Below are 23,308 nucleotides of genomic sequence, written 5' to 3' on the forward strand. Positions count from 1 at the left end.
TTTATTACCCGGTTTGTGTTATGAATCATGCATTGTAGCAGAACTATCTTGCGGTTCCTGAGTTCCTCCCAAACAGATTATACGTTGTGATTTTCCAACTTGCGGTCCTTGTTCTGTCCTGCTACACCTCATTCTTTAATAATGACTAATTACAGAGGAAATTGTTCATTTGAAAGGTTTTGGCTCACCCTCTGTGATATTCCTCTGAGGAAACAGTTATAAATACACCAAGGCACCTCAGGCGTGGCACGCTGCGGATGTATAAACCGTGTAGTTTGACTATCTGCTGTAGTTTGTTTTGTTCACATTTGAATTCTTAACTCAAAACCCTGTGTCAATTTCAAGTCAAAGAGTGTGAATCCCCCGTTTCCTTGCCTACCATAACATCAGCGTTTCTAGGAAGTGTGCAAATAGGTGGGATGTCACCCTGACTGTTCCTTCCTGATGTGGAGCTGGGGCACCACGTCAAAAGCTGTTCGGAAATTCAACTGGCATCCTGAAACCTTGTGAGTATCCTTGATGCAAGTCTGCATCATGCCAGTCCGACTCACAAATGGCCAAGAGGAGACACGTGGAACTGCAGTTGGGAAATTGTGTTGCAAATTTACAAAAACTGGTCAGACTGCACTTGGATTACGGTGGCTGTTTAGTTGGCTACACTGCAGGAAGGATGTGGTTGTGCTGGTGTAAATATAAATATAGAATATAAAGATTTACTTGGGTGTTGCCTGGATTAAAGGAGGATTTCAGTTATGGAGAGATATTGGATAAGATGGGCTTGATTGCCCTGGAGCGAAGGGGGCAGAGAGGTGACTTGAAGCAGCTGTATTAAATTACATGAGGTGTAATATAGGACAGATAGTCAAAATCTTTTTCCCATGTGAGAAGTATTAGAAGCAAGAAGTGAGGGAGAGACATTTTAAAGGGGATTTGAGGTGAATGTTTTTTTTAAACTTTGAGTGTTGCTGATATGTGGAACACAGTGACAGAGCTGGTGGTGGAATCAAGTATAGGAATATCAGTTATAAGCCTGTTCTTGGCAGACCATTTAGCAATCTCTCTGGCCTATGCTGAATATAATTCTCTCAATGAAGCATCCTAATATATAAATAACTTTAACATAACTGTGATATTGTTTTTTCTGATATTTCATATTAGAGTCATAGTCATAGAGTGATACAGCTTGGAAACAGGCCCTTCAGTCCAACTTGCCCACATCGGCCAACATGTCCCAGCCATACTAGCCCTACCTGCCCGCGTTTGGTCCATATCCCTCCAAACCTGACCTCATCCATGTACCTGTCTAACTATTTCTTAAATGTTGGGATAGTCCCAGCCTCAACTACCTCCTCCGGCAGCTTGTTCCATATACCCACCACCCTTTGTGTAAAAGGTCAGCCCTCAGATTCCAATCAAATCTTTTCTCCTTCACCTTAAACCTATGTCCCCTGGTCCTCGATTCACCTACTCTGGGCAAGAGACTTTGTGTGTCTACCCGACCTATTCCTCTCATGAATGGCTCAAGAGACTATTTCACTTCCCCTGGTTCTGCCAGTTGATTACTGGAACACCTCCTGCTTATCCTTTTGGATCATTCTGTTTCCATGGTCAGAGAACAGATAAATACTGGGCAGATGCTGAGAAGGAAGATGGGAGACATACATGCTAGGGCTAAGGGTTGTTCAGATGGTGGGCTTTTTGCTGACTAAATCCCCAAAGGCTGCAAGATCACAAAAGGAAGGAGGGGGTGGCTAAGGTTTATTGTGGGGTGGGGGCAAGGGTGAAAGGATAGAGCAGTTAAATGATGAGGAAGTTAGGGGAACATAATGAAGTCAAAAAATCACCACACATTATAATAGATAAGATAGATTTCAAACATAGAAGATGAAATATTTGCTGACGGTAACTGATAATCAAACATTATGAAACAAAGAATTAAGTGTACATTTTCCTTCAGAACATTTCTCACATATATGTAGAACCATAACACCAATCACAAAATTCTAGGTCTATTTTTATCCTCCATCTTTATAGGAAACATCTGCACCAACAGCTGTATCCCTTCTCCAAAGAATAAGGAAAAGCACAATTTGGTATTACTTGGGGATTAACAACAATTTCTTTCATTTATAACATTGAAAAGTCTCTTGGGTCCACCACAGGGGAAATCCTGGAACTATCTGTGAAACGCTTTCCATTGGTCTGAATAATAATCTAATCTCATGCTTACCTCTCGCTAAGTAAGCAGTGTTGGTTAAAAAGGGGGAGTTCTGGGAAATGCTATTTTTATAGAATTCTTGACATATTCTCCTTTATTAAAATTATTGAAACTCCTGTTTATTATCCAGCTGGATACGTGACGCCCACTCGATGTTCTCACATGGAAAAAACGGGATGATTTAGGATGTTTTGTTAAGGCGCCAGAGAGGAAGAAGCACTTGACAGCTCACAGCCTTTTACCTTGCGAAATTGGTCCTGACAGCATGCATCTATCAGGGCAACCTTGCAGTGTGAACAAGTCAAAGACATCAAAGAGGCCCAAACTTTTTTTTTTTAGATCAGGAAATGTTACATGCTCTTAAATTATTTGTGCTGATCGTTGAATCAATAACAAGTGAAATAGTGTCAAGGCTTCAATGGAAGGATGAAGGGATTATTCAGAAGAGTTCCATCTAAAATCTCCCAACGAGGGCTGAAAACTTTACCAGAAGCAACAATCAAAGTGGAAACTAATCAGCTAACAGAGCGCTGGATAATTAGTTGGAAAGGAAATGAATCAAGGGAAAGGATGTTGTTTGCTCCTCTTATAAAAATTTGGTGGAAAACGTAAAATGAAAGATTTTTTGGAAAACAAAATACCATTGGGAGGGAAAGGAGCTTGAAAGGGAAACTGATTAGCAGCCAGGTGGTGGGGTATTGTGTGGATAGAGGTTCAGACGTAGGAACACTTGTCATGAGCAGAGGGAAAAGTGAATGGGAAATGCAACCATCAGGTCAAACTGATGGAGAAACAGAGGTGAGAAACCTGAAGCTGGTGGCGTTCTTTAGGTTGAACAGTCAGCACAAATTCTCCTGAAGGTCTTGGTAATTATTCTGGTAAACCTCCTCTGCACTCTTTCCAAAGCATCTCATGCTTTCTGGATTGGGGTGACCAGAACACAATACTCCAAATGCGGCCTAACCAGAACAGCAACATGGCTTCCTGACTCTTATACTCAATTCCTCAATCAATGAAAGCAAGCATATCATATTTATCCAGGAACATGTTTCAAATTGGTCCACTCTGGTTTAAGCCTATTTCTAATCATTCTGAAGCTTTTACTAGAGTTGTGCAGAATTTCTCGGCCACAGGTTTAGATGTTAGTAGGGATTTGGGGTAGTGGTATTGTATTCAAATTTTCGATGCAAATAGGCGATTATAGTTTCAGTTCAGCAAAGACTGCCACAATATATGCCACCTTGTTATGATCACAGAGCACTAGAGTCATGCAGCATAGAAACAGGCCCTTCAACTTACTCTGTCCATGTTGACCATCAAGCACCTATCTACAACAATCCCATTTACCAGTACTTGGTCTCTAGCCTGCCATGGTTAGGTGATTCAAGTGCTGTTATATGTTGTGAGAGTACCTGCCTCAAACATCATCTCAGGCAAAAGAGTTCCAGCCAGGTAATATGATCCAGGTTATTATAGGTTAATGTTTCTTCTCTCTGTTTGTGCTGTGAAGAAACAGGGACGATGTGCAGGGCATGACAAAGGAGGTGCTCTGTCGCACTGAGCACCATAGCCCCACCCGGCTCGGACATGCCCCGCAAAGAGTGGGTCACCCTGAACCGGCTCCGCACAGAGGTCGGCCGGTTCAATACCAACATGCATCGTTGGGGGTTGCGTTCATCAGCAGCCTGCGTGTGTGGAGCAGACCAGCAAACAGTGCAGCACGTCATTTTCGACTGCACTGTCCTCCGTCCCCCAGGTGGAGGGGTAGACCTCACGGCCCTCGACAACAGCGCATTGCACTGGCTACAGTGCCTGGAGGCCGTTACATAATTTCTGCTGCCTCAAACGCAAGAAGAAGAAGGAGGTGCTCCATATTAGAATTCCTCCAGACGTCTCCTTCCACAGATCATGCTTTACCACAAGGAAATGAATGGAACTGAAGGATGCAGCATGGAGACAGGGCCTCCAGCCCACAGAGTCCACACACACCATTGACCATCCATTCACTATTTTATCCCACTCTCTCATCTACTCCCTAGATACTCAGGGCAATTTGCAAAGGCCAATTAATCAACAAACCCATTCTCAACAAACCATTTTCTACTGACCAAAATAGTGGACAATGAGCTTCACTTTGTCCAGCATGAATTCAGAGTTTAACTGACTTCTAATTTATCTTCATAATTTTCAATTTTCTCAAAAAGTTACAGCAATTGAACTGACAGCTCATTTTGATTTCTAGTGTATTGGCAAAATGAAATGGGGAGTTCATTTCCTTGGGATTATGAGCAGCTTACATTTGGGGACACCAAGATAATTTATTACATAGATAACAAAATATATAGAGAGATGAGAAGATTTAACCAGGCAATCTGAACAGATGACATGGGTCTCGTTTTCATTAAAACAGGAAAGATTAAAGAACACGTAACTAAAGTGATCAGATTATGAAGAATTTTGATAAAGTAAATAATGTTAAACCTTGTTATTTGCTTTGAAATGAGCAAACTAGAAATTGTAAATTTAAGATCGCAACCAACGATAGTAGTGCAAATTCAGCAGACTTTATGCCGAGGCTCATTAGGACGTGTACATCCGGTGGCAATGTCATAGAGTCATACAGTGTGGAAACAGGCCCTCCAGCCCAACTTGCCCACACTGGCCAACATGTCCCAGCTACACTAGTCCCACCTGTCTGTGTTTGGTCCATATCCCTCCAAACCTGTCCTATCCAATGTACCTGTCTAACTGCTTCTTAAACGTTGGGATAGTCCCAACCTCAACTACCTCCTCTGGCAGCTTGTTCCATACACCCACCACCCTTTGTGTGCAAGAGTTACCCCTGAAATTCCTTTAAATCTTTTCCCCTTCACCTTAAACCTATGTCCACTGGTCCTCGATTCATCTACTCTGGCCAAGAGACTCTGTGCATCTAATGGAATCCATAGTCAGCTTTTAAAAGCGAATCAAACGGGTATTGGAAAGGAAATATTCTACAATGGTGGAGAAAAGACCCATGAATGGAGCTGATCAATAACTATTTCAGGGAATGAAAATTTACAAACCTATAATTTCTGGAAATCTGAAACAAAAGCAGATAATGCTGGAAACACTCGCCTGGTTTATGGGTCTATTCCTCTTTACACAGATGCTACCTGACGAGAAGCGCATTTCTAGCATTTTCTGTATATGTTTCAGGGAGCTGGAACAGGTATGATCTGAATAGGACCCTCATTCAACATTTATATTTCCTGCACAGTATTTATGAACTTGTAAGACTCACCCATCACTGTTTATATCCGAGACAGCCACAGTGTATCCAAAGTAAGAGGCCATCTGTGAATTAATTTAAGAAATTAATTAGTGGGGGAGGAGGGGAGAGTTGCATCAAAGATACATTTTTATTAGATGACAATTGCAGCATCAGACAGACATTCTTTTTAAAAATTCACCAGCAAGGACATATTCATTGATAATAGCTAATTGCCCTTGAGAAGGGTTGGTGAACCTTTGCACTTCATGATGGGAAGAAATTCTCCCAGTGCCCAAAAAGTGGATTTCCTCCATTGTTGTTGTACAAAAGGGTCACTATGGTTGGTCTTAATGTCAGATGTTAAGCCACCAAAGATAAATTGCCAAACTGCAACATCCTGCTTTGAGAGTTCTTGTGTCCAGAGCAGCCTGCAATACACCATGTTGATGGTAGTCACATCAGGCATCAGGAACTCCAGGGTTTGGACTCCTACAGAGAAATGGTACTATATTTCCATGCCGAGTATATGTGATGACTTGGTGGAGTACTTGCAAGTGGTGGTATCCCATACATCTGTTGACCTTGTCCTTTTAGATGGTAGAAGTCATAGGTTTGATAAATGCTGCTGAGGGAGCCTAGGCAGGTTATACACTGCACACATTGCAGATACAGTATACCGATGGTGGTGGGAATAAATCATCCAGGCAGTTTTTTCCCGAATGCTTTGAGTATCTTGAGAGTTGTTGAGGCTGCACTCATTCAGTCAAGTGGAGAATGTTCCATCATATCCCTGACTTGTGCCTTATAGATAGATGGCAGAAGGTCAGGAACCAACTTATTTGCCACAGGGTATATTCCACAGTACTGTGGAAATCAGTCTTCACATTTAACATCTCCTTGCTTATGACACAGAAGATAATACATTGAATATATGTGATAGCTTCTATAGCACCCTGATGTAATCTCACTTTGAAAACATTGCAGAACAAGTATAGGTTTATGCATCTGGTATGTAAAATACCTTTTTAAGGTGCATTTTCTGCATCTGAACTCGGTGAGAAATGTTGGCCTCAGCAGGAATGCCTCGAACTGAAGAAATGAACATCGAATAACACAGAGTAGCTAGACAAAAAGCTGGAGTAACTCGGTGGGCCAGGCAGCATCTCTGGGGAAAAGGGATAGGTGATGTTTCGGGTCTGCATTGCTTCTGGACCTTCCCATACCTCTAGTTTCCCCCTCCCTGACTCTCTGATGAAGGGTCTTGACTCAATACATCACCTATTCCTTTTCTCCAGAGATGCTGCCTGACCTGCTGACTTAATCCAGCGTTTTGTGTTGATCTTCAGTATAAAACCAGCATCTGCAGTTCCTTATCAGAATAGCTCTTGGTTATCTCAGTGTGACAGAGTATCTTCAGGCTTAGAACTGGATTGAGGACAAAACAATTGGGCTGATATATTTTGAGTAAATTATAAGTAAATTGTGCCTTAATGTGACGTTGGGCAACCTTTGAAATGTTTGCTGTGGATGTTCCACATACATGAGGAAATTGGACCAGGCACTTCCTGTTGCGATTCACCCAAATACCAATGTCATTTCCTCAACATGTTTCGCGCACATGATGGTGCATGTGTATGTTGATTAATGCGATACTGACAGAAATTAGATCAAAAGGCACTGACATGACTTTGTAATCAACTTGCAGAGTACACTACAATGAAAGCAGGGTATCAATTTCATTTTACCACCATTAATCCATCAACAAGACTTGGTGGACTGATATCTGCGGTTCACAGATGTCTCAGTCTGTGACCCTTTGCCTACCATTGAAGATCAGTGCAGTTCACAGCTATGGAGTGTGAATGATCCGCTGCATGCTGAAGGATGAACTTCCCTGGGACACCCACATATCCTTACTCTGTTCTTCCCTCCTGCACCACTGAATCTCTCAATCTTCTATGTTCTCAGAAGTAGATCATTTCCCACTTGTGTGAAATGCACAGATCAATTTTGAACATTTTGTAAAGAGAATGAACCAGAATAAGTGACTACCTGAATGCATTCAAGAGAGAGCTAGATAGAGCTCTTAAGGATAGCGGAGTCAGGGGGTATGGGGAGAAGGCAGGAACCGGGTACTGATTGAGAATGATCAGCCATGATCACATTGAATGGCGGTGCTGGCTCGAAGGGCCGAATGGCCTACTCCTGCACCTATTGTCTATTGTCTATCATCAACATGTTGTATTGCAGGCTGCTCTGGACGCAAGAACACTTAATGCACGATGTTGCAGTTCGGCAATTTATCTTTGGTGGCTTTGGTGACATTGAGAAAACCCATTGTGACTGTTTTTTACAGCAACAATGAAGGAAATCCACGTTTTGGCTTCAGTCCCTGCGGCCAAATGCAAGAACATTTCAGTTTTATGTCTAGTTCCTCGACCATTTTGTGCATCTCAGCATAACCTACTTTGTTACCGAGACTCAGCAGTCATTTCATTACTTTTGACTTTTTTTGACTATTTAGACTTCTAACATAATTGAAGTCACTATTATTTTACAACAAAATATACATTTTTCGAGGTTCTCCAGAAGAGAAAGTTTTCAAGGCTTTTTAAATAATAAACAGGCAAAGAGGCCTTACCTTTTCACCAGTAAAATTCAGAATGAAAGTCATATCTGTTGAATTTATAATAGCAACCTACAAAAGAAATGTGTCAGCATTGATCATCTTTTCTGGGCAATGTGATCATAATAATAAAAATGTGAACACTGTCAACATTTAATAATATTCTTTCTGGAGGTGATAAAAAGTGCTATCTCCACAGAGTATTGCTAGCTGCTCAGGACTCTGTTAGGCACAGCGCTGCTGCAGTGCACAATCTAAGCACCACCTGCAGTTCCTGGTGTTTGCAGTACTGTAAATGTGTTCTCATCATCGCCTCGTGCACCTGGAGCAAGACTTCCCCACTTCAGGTAACTCACCCTCTTTCAATCTATATCAGAATTGACCACTTCTGCATGGTTTTAGTTTAGTTTTAGAGGTACAGCATGGAAACAGGCCTTTTGGCCCACCGAGTCCGCATCGACCAGTAATCGCCCGTTTGTTAATTCTATCCTTTACACTAGGGAAATTTACAGAAGCCCGACAAACCTGCACGTCTTTGGAGTGTGGGAGGAAACTGGAGTACCCGGAGGAAACCCATGTAGTCACATGGACGTACAAATGCCATACCAACACCTCCCATGGTCAGGTTCGAACCTGTGTCCCTGGTGCTGTAAGGCAGCAACCTTCCTGCTGCGCTACTGTGCCACCACTGTGTCATCATTTTAGTCCTGTTTCTCTTTATCAATGAGTATAATTTGGCCAGTTGGGCATGCCTTACATTGTTATTAGCAACACATTACACAGATAAAGTAGAATAACCTGATTTTATCAGCCGGAATAACTCATTTGGTCTTAACCTGTCAGAGATATTCACCACCCCTCACCCCACTTCTCTGCTGCTGAAAACATACTTGTTTCATTATTTCCTAGTTGTAATGAAGGGTTTTGGACCTGATACTATTTCTCTTTCTGCAGATGTTACCTAATCTGCTGAGTGTTTCCAACATTTTATGCAATTTTATACTCTTTGCCTCTTGCAATAAAAGGAACATTACCTCCCTAATTACTTGCTGTTAAATTTCTATATAATCACACGCCCCCGAATACCATTTCAACAATATTCTCCTTTTCCGGTTTATGTTAAAACAGTTGATGAAAGTCTCCATTTTGACTCATTTTCACTAATTCAGCAGCACTCAACGATGCAAGAAAAAAATAATGCATAAAATATTTTAAAATATCCATTCAGCACAGGAGTGAAATGAAAAAGAAATGAAACAGCTTCATGGCTTTTGGGAATAAAAAGTAGACAAAAGAGTAATACGTACATATCCAACTGACTGAGCACCCCTTGGAATTCCAGCGACAAATTCTAGTTAAAAGAAAAAGCCAGGAAACTTGAGTTGGTTTTATTAGGTTAGTTAGAAATATGTCTTTGTATTTTAAGGAAGAGGAAATGGCTAATAAAGGCATAATGAATGAGTACATGCCTTCGGTGATCAATTAGACCACTTACCTTGTTCAGAGTCTCCTGTGAATTCCCCTACGGCAACCGAGTATCCTGTTAAGAAGATAAATTACCCTCATTTAGTCAAATTGTTGTAAATACAACATCAAAGCACATAATTCATATGGAAAAGCTGCTAAAAGGGGTGCCATCCTGGTAGTTTGTTGGGATCTCAGCCACCAGTGTCCCGCGGTGCTAACCCTGACAGAACGAATGTGGGTTTAGAGTGATTGCACCAAGTTACCTTTCATCTGACACAGCAGCCCCCACAGACTGAAATCTCTGGTGCCTGCTGCCACCCCAAAGTGTAAGGCAGTTATTCCTTCCTCTCAGCTCTGCCCCTCAGGATATAGAGTGGACATGTTTGGGGGGAGATACATGTTCCATCTAAAGCAACATCCCCAAAACCTACACGAGAGGCCAGCAGCAAAGTATACATTTCTCGCTTTCATTGTTCCTCAGATGATCTGGGCGGATGTACAACAGAAGTCCCGCAAGATGGAAGCTTACTATATACTATAATATAGAAGCAGTAGAAGGCCATTCAGCCCTTCTACCAATTAACGTGACCATGGCTGATTATTCAAATGGCTCTTCTGTTCCAGCTTTCTCCCCATCATCCTTGACCCTTCCAGCCCCGAGAACAAAATTCAACTCCTTCTTAAATACATTTAAAGATTTGACTCCAACTGATTTCGTTGGTACTGAATTCCATAAGAACTCCACTCTAAGGGAGATGAAGTCTCTGTGGTAATTCACTTATCACTACCTGCCTTGTATATAAAGCCCCGTTTATTCCAATTGTTTCATTCCTAGTGTTCACCCACTTCTCTATCCATATCAGCATTTACCCCACAATTTAATCTTTTCTTTTTATTTTATATGTTAATCTTTTATGAGGGACCTTCTTGAAAGTTGTCTGAAAATCTAAATACACAATATCCACTGATTCTCCCTCATCTATTCTGTGATTTACATCCATAAAAAGTCCAGTAGATTTGTCATTACAACCTTTATAATAAACTGTAGCATCTACCCCACCGGTGGTGACAGGCCTATAATTGGCTACTTTTTCTCTACCACTTTAAAAAAAATATTGGGATTATATTAACTACCTCCAATCGTTTGGAACTGTTCCAGAGGAATGATGGAAAATGACCACCAATGCATCCACCATTTCTACGGCCAGTTTCATAAGTACTCTGGGATACAGACTATCAGGCCTTGGGGATTTTGCCAACATTATTCACTTCAGTTTCATTTTACATTTATCATTTTATTAAATTATTGTAAAATAAAAACCCTATAAAATAAGCTTTCTGTTGCACCTCACATTCATGCTCCGAGAGTTCTTTTTTTAAGTGTGAGGCTGCTCGGTGGAAAAAATGTTAATAATGCCAACTCTTTTCCCTCTCTCCCTTTTTAATTATTTATTTTTATTACTTGACAGCCTTCAACTGATTGTGTTTTTCTTTGCAGATTTCCACCGGAGAGAAGCAGAATGTATGCAAAATTGAATAGTTTCGCATCCACTGAGTTCAGACGCACACTGCAGCACTGAAATCACAATGTTAATGTATATTACAAATACTTACACAAGTTCTTACTTGTGAGGAACTAAGAACTTATGTAAGCATTCGTAATATACATTTAATATTGCAATTTAATTGCTACAGAATGGATGCAAAACTATTCAATGTGTGTATCTGCGCGCATGTGTATTTTCATCCTATAGTTTCACAAGTTCACAAGTTATCGGAGTAGAATTAGGCCATTTGGCCCATCGAGTCCACTCCGCCATACAATCATGGCTGATCTCTGCCTCCTAATCCCATTTTACTGCCTTCTCTCCATAACCCTTGACACCTGTTCTAATCAAGAATTTGTCTATCTCTGCCTTAAAAATATTTGTGAGCTGTTCCTCGGTGAAGGCATATGAAAAGTTCCCATGAAATTCACTGCCACCTTCGACTTGCCAGCACAGACTTTGGCCAATTGAAGTAAATTTTGTTTGACAATCCTTATCTCTAGTGCAAAACGCTGCCCTCATATATATGTTTCTGAGACATGGACTGCCTTTAAGAGTTATCCTAAGGCACTGGGAAAATATCATTAAAAGTCTCTGCAAAATCCTCCAAATTCACTGGAGGAATACCAAAAGCAGCATCAATATATTCTTCCAAATCAATATCCAAAGCACTGAGGCCCTGTTTATTCTTGACTGCTTTGGGCAGGCTAGGTCAAGTGCATGCCTGGCTCCAGACCCACACAGGCAATGACAGCCCGTTCCAAGCTCTCTCTCATGGGTAAAGGTTGTATAGTGAACAGCAATGGGAAAAAAAATCAGGGATCTGCTCAAAGCCACCATAAAGAAATGCAATTTGCCCACTGACATCCGAGAATCCGGGAACAACTCAGACTGGGGAAGAAGCAATCAGAACAGGTAGATAGTATGGTAAAGAAGGCATATAGTATGCTTGAGGCATACTCAAGACATATAGTCGAGGCACAGTGGGGCAGAGGTAGAGTTGCTGCCTTACAGCGCCAGACACATGGGTTTGATCTAGAATCGAATGTTCCAGATCCAGGGTGCTGTCTGTGTGGAGTTTGTACGTTCTTCCCATGACCGCATAGGTTTTCCTTGGGTGCTCTGGTTTACTCACACATTGCAAAGACCATACGGTTTGTAGATTAATTGGCTTAGTTAAAGATTGTAAATTTTCTCTCGTATGTAGGATAGTGCTAGTGAACGGCGCAGATTCCGTGGGCCTGTTTCCGCGCTATATCTCTAAACTAAACTAAACATTGAGTACAAGAGTCAGGAAGTCATGCTGCAGTTTTATAGGGCTTTGGTTAGGCCACATTTGGAGTATAGCATGCAGTTCTGGCCACCTTATTAGATGAAGGATGTGGAGGCTTTGGAAAGGATGCAAGGGAGCATTGCCAGAATTATGCCAGGTTTAAGGGGTATTAGCTGCAGGGAGAGGTTGTACAGACTTGGATTATTTCTCTGGAATGCCAGAGAGACCTGCGGGAGACCTGATAGAAGTGTATAAAATTATGAGAGGTACAGATAGGGTAGACTGTCAGAACATTTTTCCAAGAATGGAAATATCAAATACTGGAGGGCATAGCTGTAAAGTGAGAGGAGCAAAGATTAAAGGAGATGTGTGGGCAGGTTTTTTGTTCACACAGAGGGTGGTGAGTGCCTTGTATGCTTTGCCAGGGGTAGTGGTGGAAGCATGTACAGTAGTGGCATTAAAGAGACCTTTGGATAGGCATATGGATATGCAGGGAATGGAGGGATATGAATTATGTGCAGGATGGTAAGAGTTGGTCTGGGCATCATGTTGGGAACAGACATTGTGGAGCAAAGGGCCTATTTCTGTGTTGTACTATGTTTTGTGCTATGTTTTATGTCTATGGAAAACTGTATAGAGGACCTTAAGTCCATGCATTTGGAGCAGACAGCTGCTCTGGGTGACTGGGGTTAGGAGTGGTTATAACTACCCTCACACCCACCCACCCCTCCCTCCACAACTACCCATCAGCCACTTCTTACCCAACCTCATCAATGCCTGCATGTACAGTGTGCTCACTTTGAAATTCCAGTGTGTTTTAAATTATATTTACTTTTAAAAATCTAAACTTGCGTAGCAATGATCTATTTGGGCCAATTTGAAAATTAAATAATTTGAGTAAATATGCATTTTGTAATGTCGACATTGAAAATAGCCTTTGTTAATTTTCACCAACATAACACAACACTTTTCTTATTTAATAAGCAGGAGGAGATAAGTGTCTAGACACGCTTCTAAATATGTAGATAAAATATGTGTTTCAGTGTATATAATTACATTTGGCAAAAAATAACAACTATACAATATACTGTAAATTTTAATGGCTGCCTTTCCAAATAATAGGTAAACTCAATTTTGTTCTACCAATTTTAGCATAATTTAAAACTAATTAAATGTACTTTTACAATATACATCTTCAATAACTAAAACCCACCGACTCCATGTGGTAACTTGTTATTTCAAAAGTTAACCAACAGCAAAGTAAGAATCGTGAAAATAAAAACAAGATGCACAAGATGCACAGGGCGGCACGGTAGCGCAGCGGTAGAGTTGCTGCTTTACAGCGAATGCAGCGCCGGAGACTCAGGTTCGATCCTGACTACGGGTACTGCACTGTAAGGAGTTTGTACGTTCTCCCCGTGACCTGCGTGGGTTTTCTCCGAGATCTTCGGTTTCCTCCCACACTCCAAAGACGTACAGGTATGTAGGTTAATTGGCTGGGTAAATGTAAAAATTGTCCCTAGTGGGTGTAGGATAGTGTTAATATACGGGGATCGCTGGGCGGCACAGACTTGGTGGGCCGAAAAGGCCTGTTTCCGGCTGTATATATATGATATGATGATATGATATGTTATGGCAGTCTGAAATGAATGTGGAGAATCTGGAAATATTCTCTCAATGACCCCATTTCACAAATTGTAGTGTAGGATTCTTTGAGAATCCCTATAGGAGAAACAGACAGCTCATTGGAATCGAGACGAAAATAATGAATTTCTTCATGGTCTTCTTCATTCTGCATCGCAATGCTTTCCAGATCACAACAAAAAACTTTTTTCACGTTGCCTCCGGTTCTTTTCCCCATAGTAAATAAATAAAGTTTCCTCTAGTTACCAAGTCTCCAGTTGATTTCTCCTTTGTTTTGTGGCCTGGAGCTTTCTTCCCCACTCTTAAATGTATTAACAATGTTAATCTCAGCAACAAACCTTCTTAATTGTGGCTCCTACATTAATGTAAAAGTCATTTATATACACCATGAAAAAGCAAGGGCCATAATAATTTAGCCCCAGGGATTCCTGCTTCCAGTCACTGCAATTCTCATCAATCAATAACCTTTCCTTTCTCTCAAGCGGCCAATAGTTAACCCAACCTTCCACCTTCGCTCAGGCTTACTTACTTGATCATGAGGGATTTTGTCACACACCTCACTAAAATCCAATGATCTAACATTCTGTCCTCATCAGTGCCCTCTACAACCTTTTCATAAAATTCTAATATATTATCAGCCAAGATCTACCATTAACAAATCCTTGCCAACTTTTGTTGATTAACTCATGGCCCTCCGAATGCCAATTCATGCTGTCTACCAGAAACTTTCCAACAACTTGCTTAGTCTTGATATCAGGTTGACAGTTACCAGTCACTGATTTAAATACACATTTAATAAAAAACATTGGAAAATACTAGAAATGTTCGGTGTCTGGAACAACCTGTGGAAAGAATTCTGGTGAAAGGTCACTGACATGAAATATTGAATCAGATTCTCTCTTCACGAGTACTACAAAACCTGCCACATATTAACATCATTAAAAGACACAAAGTGTTTCAGGTTGGGACCCTTATTCAGACTTCCCGAGAGTTGCAGCCTGAGTTGCTGAGTTACTCCAGCACTTTGTGTCTTTTAAAAAAATGTAAACCAGAATCTGCAGTTCCTTGTTTCATTTCATGGTTTCATTTCAGATTTACAGTGTTCTGCTTTTTTTTCTTTTGCCTTACCTACACTTGCAACGATTGCCCCAAGACTAAACACTCTCTCCCATCCCTGTGATTACCAATGACTTTCAACTTGAAAAAGGCCGAGTGTCGATCTCTGAAACAAGTGTAGCTGCTCTCCAGCGGCAACACGTAAACCTTTGCTTAAATGTTTGTCCTTTTCGCTAGTGCGATTATTGTAACTAAAAGGGGGCATCAGCTTATATTACCTTACTTAAACGAGTTGAATTCAACACTTAAAAGTAAAACATTATTCGTAAATGTCAACTCACAATAAGGACAATGATCTAATTCAATTCAACAAGCAGCAGCTGTGCCTGTTTAGCTGCATTGAGGCCAGTCAATTTGCTGTGTAAATATAAAAGCTGTTCCTTTGACTGCATTGGTTTCAGAGTGCAGATCGTTTTAATGTGGTGTTCCTTTGATTTACATCTTTAACAGATTGGACATCTGGTGGCCAATAATGTGTCTTATGATATCCCAAAAGTTTCACACAGCAAATCATGACATTCCGTCCCTGGTTTATTTAATTTCACATTCATTTTGTTGCATCTATTTAGATCCTGATGCGATTGATACTCCCCAAACTGAGGTTTCACAATTGGAGGGCCACGTAAACAAACTGTTTATAAAAAGATGACGATGAAAGGAAATGTATTTTGTGTTTTTTAAATCTATTCCATTAGAAAGCATTTGACAAGATCCTGCACCATAGACAGAGTAATAATAAAAGCTTGATTCCATGTTGAAACATCTCCATAACAGAAAGCAATACAAGTTATGAATATGTATTGTTCAGCTGGAATAGCTGTCACTGATCCAACTATTACTTTTAGCATTATCATTCATAAACTGAGCTTGCCTAACAATAGTTTCACTGAGCTATATAAGAAGTTATACCAAGATCTGGACTGGAAAGAACACTGACATTCAATATCAGAGGAGTTTAAGAGGCTTTTAGAGAGCCACATGGATATGAAAAGAATGGAGGGATATGAATCATGAGCAGGCAGATGAGATTAGTTTATCTTTGTTAGTTTATCTGAGTTAGTTTTATCTTCATGTTTGGCACAGATATTGTAGGGCAAGGGGCCTGTTCTTTTACTGTACTATTGTATGTTCTAATATTGCATTGATTTTATGTCATTTATTACATGCAAGAGTAGTAACATTAAAAGTGAGTGCTGAATAATTACTATCTTGTGGCTATTGAAGCATTGAATTATCTGCATCTAACAGTCATCAACGTCTTCTCCACTGCATAAAAAAATGTCAGTGGAACAATGCACTATTGGAGCAAAATACACATTTCATTAAATCTAAAGGAGAAATATTGACAGTAGGTAGAATTTCTGCTGTCTTCCACTGAAAGGCTGTCTCCCAGTTCATGGAAGAGGAACTATGTTGCAAAGACATTCAAAATCACTCAAACACTATTAAAAAGTAAAAATGCATCTGCCTCATTCCCCCACCCCACCACCTCTACCCGCCCCCTTATTTCTACATGGTGACTATTTCTCTCTCCACTTTCCCTGCGGTTGCACAGTCTTGACCCGAAACATCAAACATCCCTTTCCCTCCACAGATTTCGACCCATTGTGTTACTCCAACACTTTGTTTTATACTCTCAATTCCAGCATAACGATCTCTTGTGACTCCATTTTACTACAAAGGTGGATGCATTCAAATATGGATTCTGAATATACTATCAATTCAATGATGAGCAATTGTCTAATAAATAAGGTTTGATCCAGAAATGTAATAGGTCTGGTGCAGGTTACATTAAAATATGGTGACTAAGCAGAGTGTGTTTAAGGAGCAAGATAGCTTTTTCTGAGTTACAATCTGGCAGCACAATCATTGAAGTTACCCTTCAGAGGAATAATAATGAAAGTGGGTGAAATAGTTTATTGTTCATTTTTGTAAAGTATATATAGCAAGTCTCACCTAAGTAGTTGTCATCATAATCAGCAGGAGCCACTCCAGTTTGTCGTTCTCCATTCACTCTCCGTTGCAAGTTTCTAAAGTCGTATCCTTTTAAAATTTCTAAGGTATCGGCAGTAATCACCTGACCTGCATTCAAAAGTTTTAGAAAAGGCTTGAATGAAGCAAAAGGGCATTTAACTCACTTTATAATTAGACATCCTTATAATCTATTATTTCCAAAATAATATGCAGCAGTAATTTCCTCAATTCACATGATAATGCAGCCTGCTTTTTGGGTCACTTGCTGATGTCCGAAGAAAAATTGGGTGTGAAAGTGTTTTTAATAATTCCAGATGGGTTGGAACACAGCATCTGATGTGAATCTCACAAAACAATTATTTTGTGAAGTATTAATTTACTTATATTTATACCTAAGCCCAATAACTTGTATATTAATATTAATACTAATAAGTGTGATTAGTAAGGATGTCAAAGGTTACGGGAGAAGGCAGGAGAATGAGGTTGAGCGGGAAATATAGATCAGCCATAATCGAATGGTAGAGCACACTCAATGTGCCGAATGGCCTAATTCTGCACCAATATCTTATGAACTTATGAATTACTCAACAATTTGCCATTGACACAAAGATATAAACAAAGTCAACTAGTTTTAAGGGTTGACTGGGACTCAAGCACTGACTATTTGTTGAGCACAAAGTAATTCAAAGTCTATCCTACAAATGAGTTCTCTAATGATTTGTTGTCAATTATTAATTTAGTATAACATGGAAATTATACATTTATCACAGTCACTAACGATTTGCTAATTATAAAATAGTTCTAAAATAGTTCTAACATAGTTCTAAAATGTATTATTTTCACCATACTGCATTATAATGTTTTTAAATATTTAAATTGTTATAATTTTGATAATTTGTCTTTTCGAAATAAATTACAAATAAATTACAAAAGGAATGTTTAACCTAAATGTATCAGATGTTGCAGCACAAAAAAACTATATAATAGGATTCGGCACAGCAATTGTTTACAACAGGATTTACCACGCAGTGAGCCTACAGTTTTGGCTGCAGTAGTATTCTTTTGTCAAGGGTCTTAAGGCTGAAAGGTTTTTCGGCATATTTATATTAAAATGTTACAATAAAATGAAATGGCCTTCATAAAACTTTATGTCTACAGATGCATATTTCAGGGATTAGATTTAGTTGATGCTGCCCAAAAAAAAAACATTTTTTCAGCCAATGGACTTTATTAAAATATCCCCAGAAAAGGCTCATATTTAATTATTTGTGGGGTTCTCCCAGACCGCCATCATAACCTCAGTGAAGGCTATTAGAAACATACAACAAGGTGCAACCTCGTCTTTATCTATTGAAATCATTTTGACAATCCCCAGGGAACTGAACATGAGTGCGTATGCCTCCATTTGTTTAAACACATCAGTAATATGAGTGGGGAAAATAACTCGCACCCTGAGGGAAACGGTAGGCTTGGCAGGTTGCTCAAATGGTCATTAGTGAGCTGATCAGGGGCCCAGACATTCCCAGGACTAAAGGAGAGACCTCTCCTCCTAACAGAGACATAAAATGCTGGAGCAACCCAACGGGTCAAGCAGCATCTCAGGGGAAAAGGAATAGTGATGTTTTGGGTCGAGACCCTTCTTCAGACTGAGAGTCAGGGGAAAGGGAAACGAGAGATATAGACCTCTCCTCCAAAGAATGGAGTCTTTTACCCAGAGTAGGGGAATTAAGGATCAGAGGACATAGGTATAAGATGTGAGGGGAAAGATTTAATAGGAACCTGATGGGCAACATTTTTCATACAGAGGGTGGTGGGTAAATGGAACAAGCTGCCAGAGGAGGTAGTTGAGGCAGGTGCTATAACAACATTTAAAAGACATTTGGACAGGTACATGGATAGGAAAGGTTTAGTAAGGTATAGGGCAAATGGAACTCGTGTAGATGTGGCATGGACAAGTTGGACTGATGTGCCTGTTTCCGTGCTGTATGACTCTATGATTCTATGACTATAATATGCAAGAATGTAATATTCATTATGAGCAAAGGGAGTTTTGGTGCTAAAAGAATTACTAAGTCTTAATCATCCATAGATTTTGTTTTACGATTAGAAATTTTAGAAATCCAACAGGTGGATTTCCTGAGGGATCACTCAAATTTAAAATATTATCAACATCAACCTTACAACTTAGAAACATAGAAAATAGGTGCAGGAGGAGGCCATTCGGCTCTTTGAGCCAGAACCGCCATTCATTGTGATCATGGCTGATCATCCACAATCAGTAACCTGTGCCCAACTTCTCCCCATATCCCTTGATTCCACTAGCCCCCAGAGCTCTATCTAATTCTCTCTATTAAATTCATCCAGCGATTTGGCCTCCACTGCCCTCTGTGGCAGAGAATTCCACAAATTCACACCTCTCTGGGTGAAACAGTTCCTTCTCACCTCAGTTTTAAATGGCCTCCCCTTTATCCTAAGACTGTGGCCCCTGGTTCTGGACTCCCCCAACGTTGGGAACATTTTTCCTGCCTCTAGCTTGTCCAGTCCTTTTATAATTTTATATGTCTCTATAAGATCCCCTCTCATCCTAAACTCCAGTGAATACAAGCCTAGTCTCTACAATCTTTCCTCATACGACAGTCCCGCCATCCCAAGGATCAATCTCGTGAACCTACGCTGCACTGCCTCAAATACAAGGATGTCCTTCCTCAAATTAGGAGACCAAAACTGTACACAATACTCCAGATGTGGTCTTACCAGGGCCCTATACAACTGCAGAAGAACCTCTTTACTCCTATACTGAAATCCTCTCGTTATGAAGGCCAACATGCCATTAGCTTCCTTCACTGCCTGCTGTGCCTGCATGCCAACTTTCAGTGACTGGTGTACAAGGACACCCAGATCTCACTGCACTTCCCCCTTACCTAACCTGACACCATTGAGATGATAATCTGCCTCCTTGTTTTAGCCGCCAAAGTAGATAACCTCACATTTATCTATATTATACGGTATCTGCCCACCCACTCAACCTGTCCAGGTCACCCTGCAACCTCCTAACATCCTCTTCGCAGTTCACACTGCCACCCAGCTTTGTGTCATCTGCAAACTTGCTAGTGTTACTTCTAATTCCTTTGCCAAAATCATTAATATATATGGTAAACAGTTGCGACCCCAACACCGAGCCTTGCGGCACTCCACTCGCCTCTGCCTGCCATTCTGAAAAGGACCTGTTTACTCCTACTCTTCTCTATCCATGTCAACACCCTACCCCCAATACCATGTGCTCTTCTTGCTGTTAATCTGGCTTGTGCTTTTCTTAGTTTAGTTTCTAGTTTAGAGAAACATCATAGAAAAAAGGCCCTTCGGCCCACCTAGTCAAGACCGACCATTGATCAGCCATTCACACTAGTTCTATGCTATCCCACTTTCTCATCCATTCCCGACTTCCCTACACACTTTTACAGCAGCCAATGTACCACCAAGCCCACACACATATTTGGGATGTGGGAGGAAATTGGAGCATGCAGAGGAAATGCATGCCTGACAGAGCAGACTTGATGGGATGAATGGCCAAATTCTGCTCCTATGTCTCATAATCCTATCCTCAAAAGTGCAACATATCTTATCTGTCGAATTATACCTCCCCCCGTTTCCATACAATCACTCTTAAGAAGAGTCTCGACCTGAAACATCACCTATCCATGTTCTCTAGAGATGCTGCTGCCTGTCTCACTGAGTTACTCCAGCACTGTGTCCTTTTTTTTGTTGTTGCATTCATCAGCATCTGCAGTTCCTTGTTTCGACACACTGGCTCACTGATCCTCAGTTCCGGTTGCAGCAAGCACATGGCTGCTGACATGTCATAGTCTTGATTCAGACTTAGACAAAGAAAGTGATTTACAGAATTTACAGAGATGAGGTGAGATAAATATTGTCGACATCAAGGCAGTATTTCATTGAGTGTGGCATCAAGAAGCACTGGTAACATTTAAACCATTTGGAATCAGGCTGGAACCAACTAAAAAATAAACCCAGGAATACTCAGGAGATCAGGCAATGGGACTTATTTGCTTTATCAATCATCTTCCTTCATCACAGGATCAAAATATCTGCTGATATTTGCAGTTTTCTCATATCCACAGGCAATTTCTCAAATAATGAATCACTCTGTTCTCACATGGGGCAAGAATCTATAGAGCATTCAGTCCTATGTTGTAGTGGCAAATAACATTCAACACAAAGAAGGTTTTTCAAAAAATTTCATTCACAGAATATAGACATTTTTAGCAGGCCTGAATTTATTATTCATCCCAGTTCATTTCATTCACAGCTTGCATTATATTGTTGTAGTATGTGAGATGCACTGCAACAACTCAGTGACTTCCTCTTCCCAAGCCAGTAACTACTACCATCTGGAATAAATGAGGATCGTGTACATGGGATCATGGACCAGCACTTGAAGCCCTGCTCCAACACACAGAAGATACTAACCTGTAAATGTATTGCTATGTGTTCATTATCACTGGGACAACACTCTGGATCAAATAGAGTCATACAGCCTGGAAACAGGCCCTTCAGCCCAAAACTGCTCACGCCAACCGACATGCCCCATCTACACTGCACCACGATAGTCCCACCTGCCCACACTCCGCCCATAAGTCTTAAACCTATCCTATCCATGTACCTGTCCAAATGCCTCTTAAATGTTATGATAGTACCTGCCTCAACCACCTCCTCTGGCAGTTCATCCCATATAACCACCACCCTCTGTGCAAAAAGGTTACCCCTCAGGTTCCTATTAAATCTCCCCCCCACTCCAAAAATATTGAACCTATGTCCTCTGGTTCTCAATTCCCCTACTCTGGGCTAAAGACCTGTATTTACCCAATCAATTTCTCTCATGATTTTGTACACCTCTATAAGATATAAAATAACAGCACTATATATGTTTGTAGGATGGCAGGTTTATGGAATAATCAGCCAGAGGAGGTAGTTGGAACAGGTAGACTGGGTGGTGCCATCAGCGATGGCACCCTCGCCAACGGTCTGTCTGTCTTTTTTGTTATTTTTAGTGTGTTTTAAAAGTATGCGTTAAATGTTCCCTGGTTTGTTTTATGTGGGGGTGGGGGAGGGGATCAGGGGAAACTTTTTTCCAATCTCTTACCTTGCCGGAGATGCGATTTTTTTCCAGATTAATTTGAATTGTTTCTGTTCAAAATAATTGTGAGCGGCCTTCACTTACAGTGCCCTCCATAATGTTTTGGACAAACATTTGGGACAAAAGACCAATCATTTATTTATTTGCCTCTGTACTCCACAATTTGAGATTTGTAATAGAAAAAATCAAGTGGTTAAAGTACACATTGTCAGATTTTATTAAATGATATATTTACACATTTTGGTTTCACCATGTAGAAATTACAGCAGTGTTTATTCATAGTCCCCCCATTTCAGGGCACCATAATGTTTGGGACACAGTAATGTCATGTGAATGAATGTAGTCATGTTTAGTATTTTGTTGCATATCCTTTGCATGCAATGACTGCTTGAAGTCTGCGATTCATGGCCCTCACCAGTTGCTGGGTGTCTTCTCTGGTGATGCTCTGTCATTTTTGCAGCCATCTTCAGCCTATGCTTGTTTTGGGGGCTAGTCCCCTTCAGTTTTCTATTCAGCATATAAAAGGCACGCTCAATTGGGTTCAGATCGGGTGATTGAATTGGCCACTCAAGAATTGAACATTTTTTTAGCTTTGAAAAACTCCTTTGTTGCTTTAGCAGTGTGTTTGGGAGCATTGTCTTGCTGTAGTATGAACCGCCGCCCAGTGAGTTTTGAGGCATTTGATTGAACTTGATGTGTCTATACACTTCAGAATTCATTATGCTACGACCATCAGCAATTGTATCATCAATGAAAATAAGTGAACCAGTATCTTCAACACGCAGGCCATAACACCCCCACCACCGTGTTTCACAGATGAGGTGGTATGCTTTGGATCTTGGGCAGTTCCTTCTCTCCTCCATACTTTGCTCTTGCCATCACTCTGATACAAGTTAATCTTCGTCTCAACTGTCCACAAGACCTTTTTCCAGAACCATGGTTGCTCTTTTAAGTACTTCTTGGAAAACTGTAACCTGGCCGTCCTATTTTTGCGGCTAACCAGTGGTTTGCAAATTGCAGTGTAGCCTCTGTATT

At 40.6% G+C, this 23,308-nt stretch overlaps 1 protein-coding gene across 1 annotated transcript in view; it reads right to left on the bottom strand.

Moving 5' to 3' along the window:
• itga8 (integrin, alpha 8) overlaps positions 1-23,308 on the bottom strand; it is a 222,036-nt gene that overhangs the window by 171,526 nt on the left and 27,202 nt on the right. The window contains exons 7-11 of the mRNA XM_078417154.1: positions 17,101-17,226; positions 9,593-9,637; positions 9,405-9,448; positions 8,113-8,169; positions 5,502-5,554 (exon numbers count right to left, since the gene is read on the bottom strand). Of these exons, the coding sequence (XP_078273280.1) occupies positions 5,502-5,554; positions 8,113-8,169; positions 9,405-9,448; positions 9,593-9,637; positions 17,101-17,226 (325 nt within the window). The remainder of the gene's footprint in view (positions 1-5,501; positions 5,555-8,112; positions 8,170-9,404; positions 9,449-9,592; positions 9,638-17,100; positions 17,227-23,308) is intronic.

This window comes from Rhinoraja longicauda, chromosome 2 (genome assembly GCF_053455715.1).
Source record: "Rhinoraja longicauda isolate Sanriku21f chromosome 2, sRhiLon1.1, whole genome shotgun sequence".
NCBI lineage: Eukaryota > Metazoa > Chordata > Chondrichthyes > Rajiformes > Arhynchobatidae > Rhinoraja > Rhinoraja longicauda.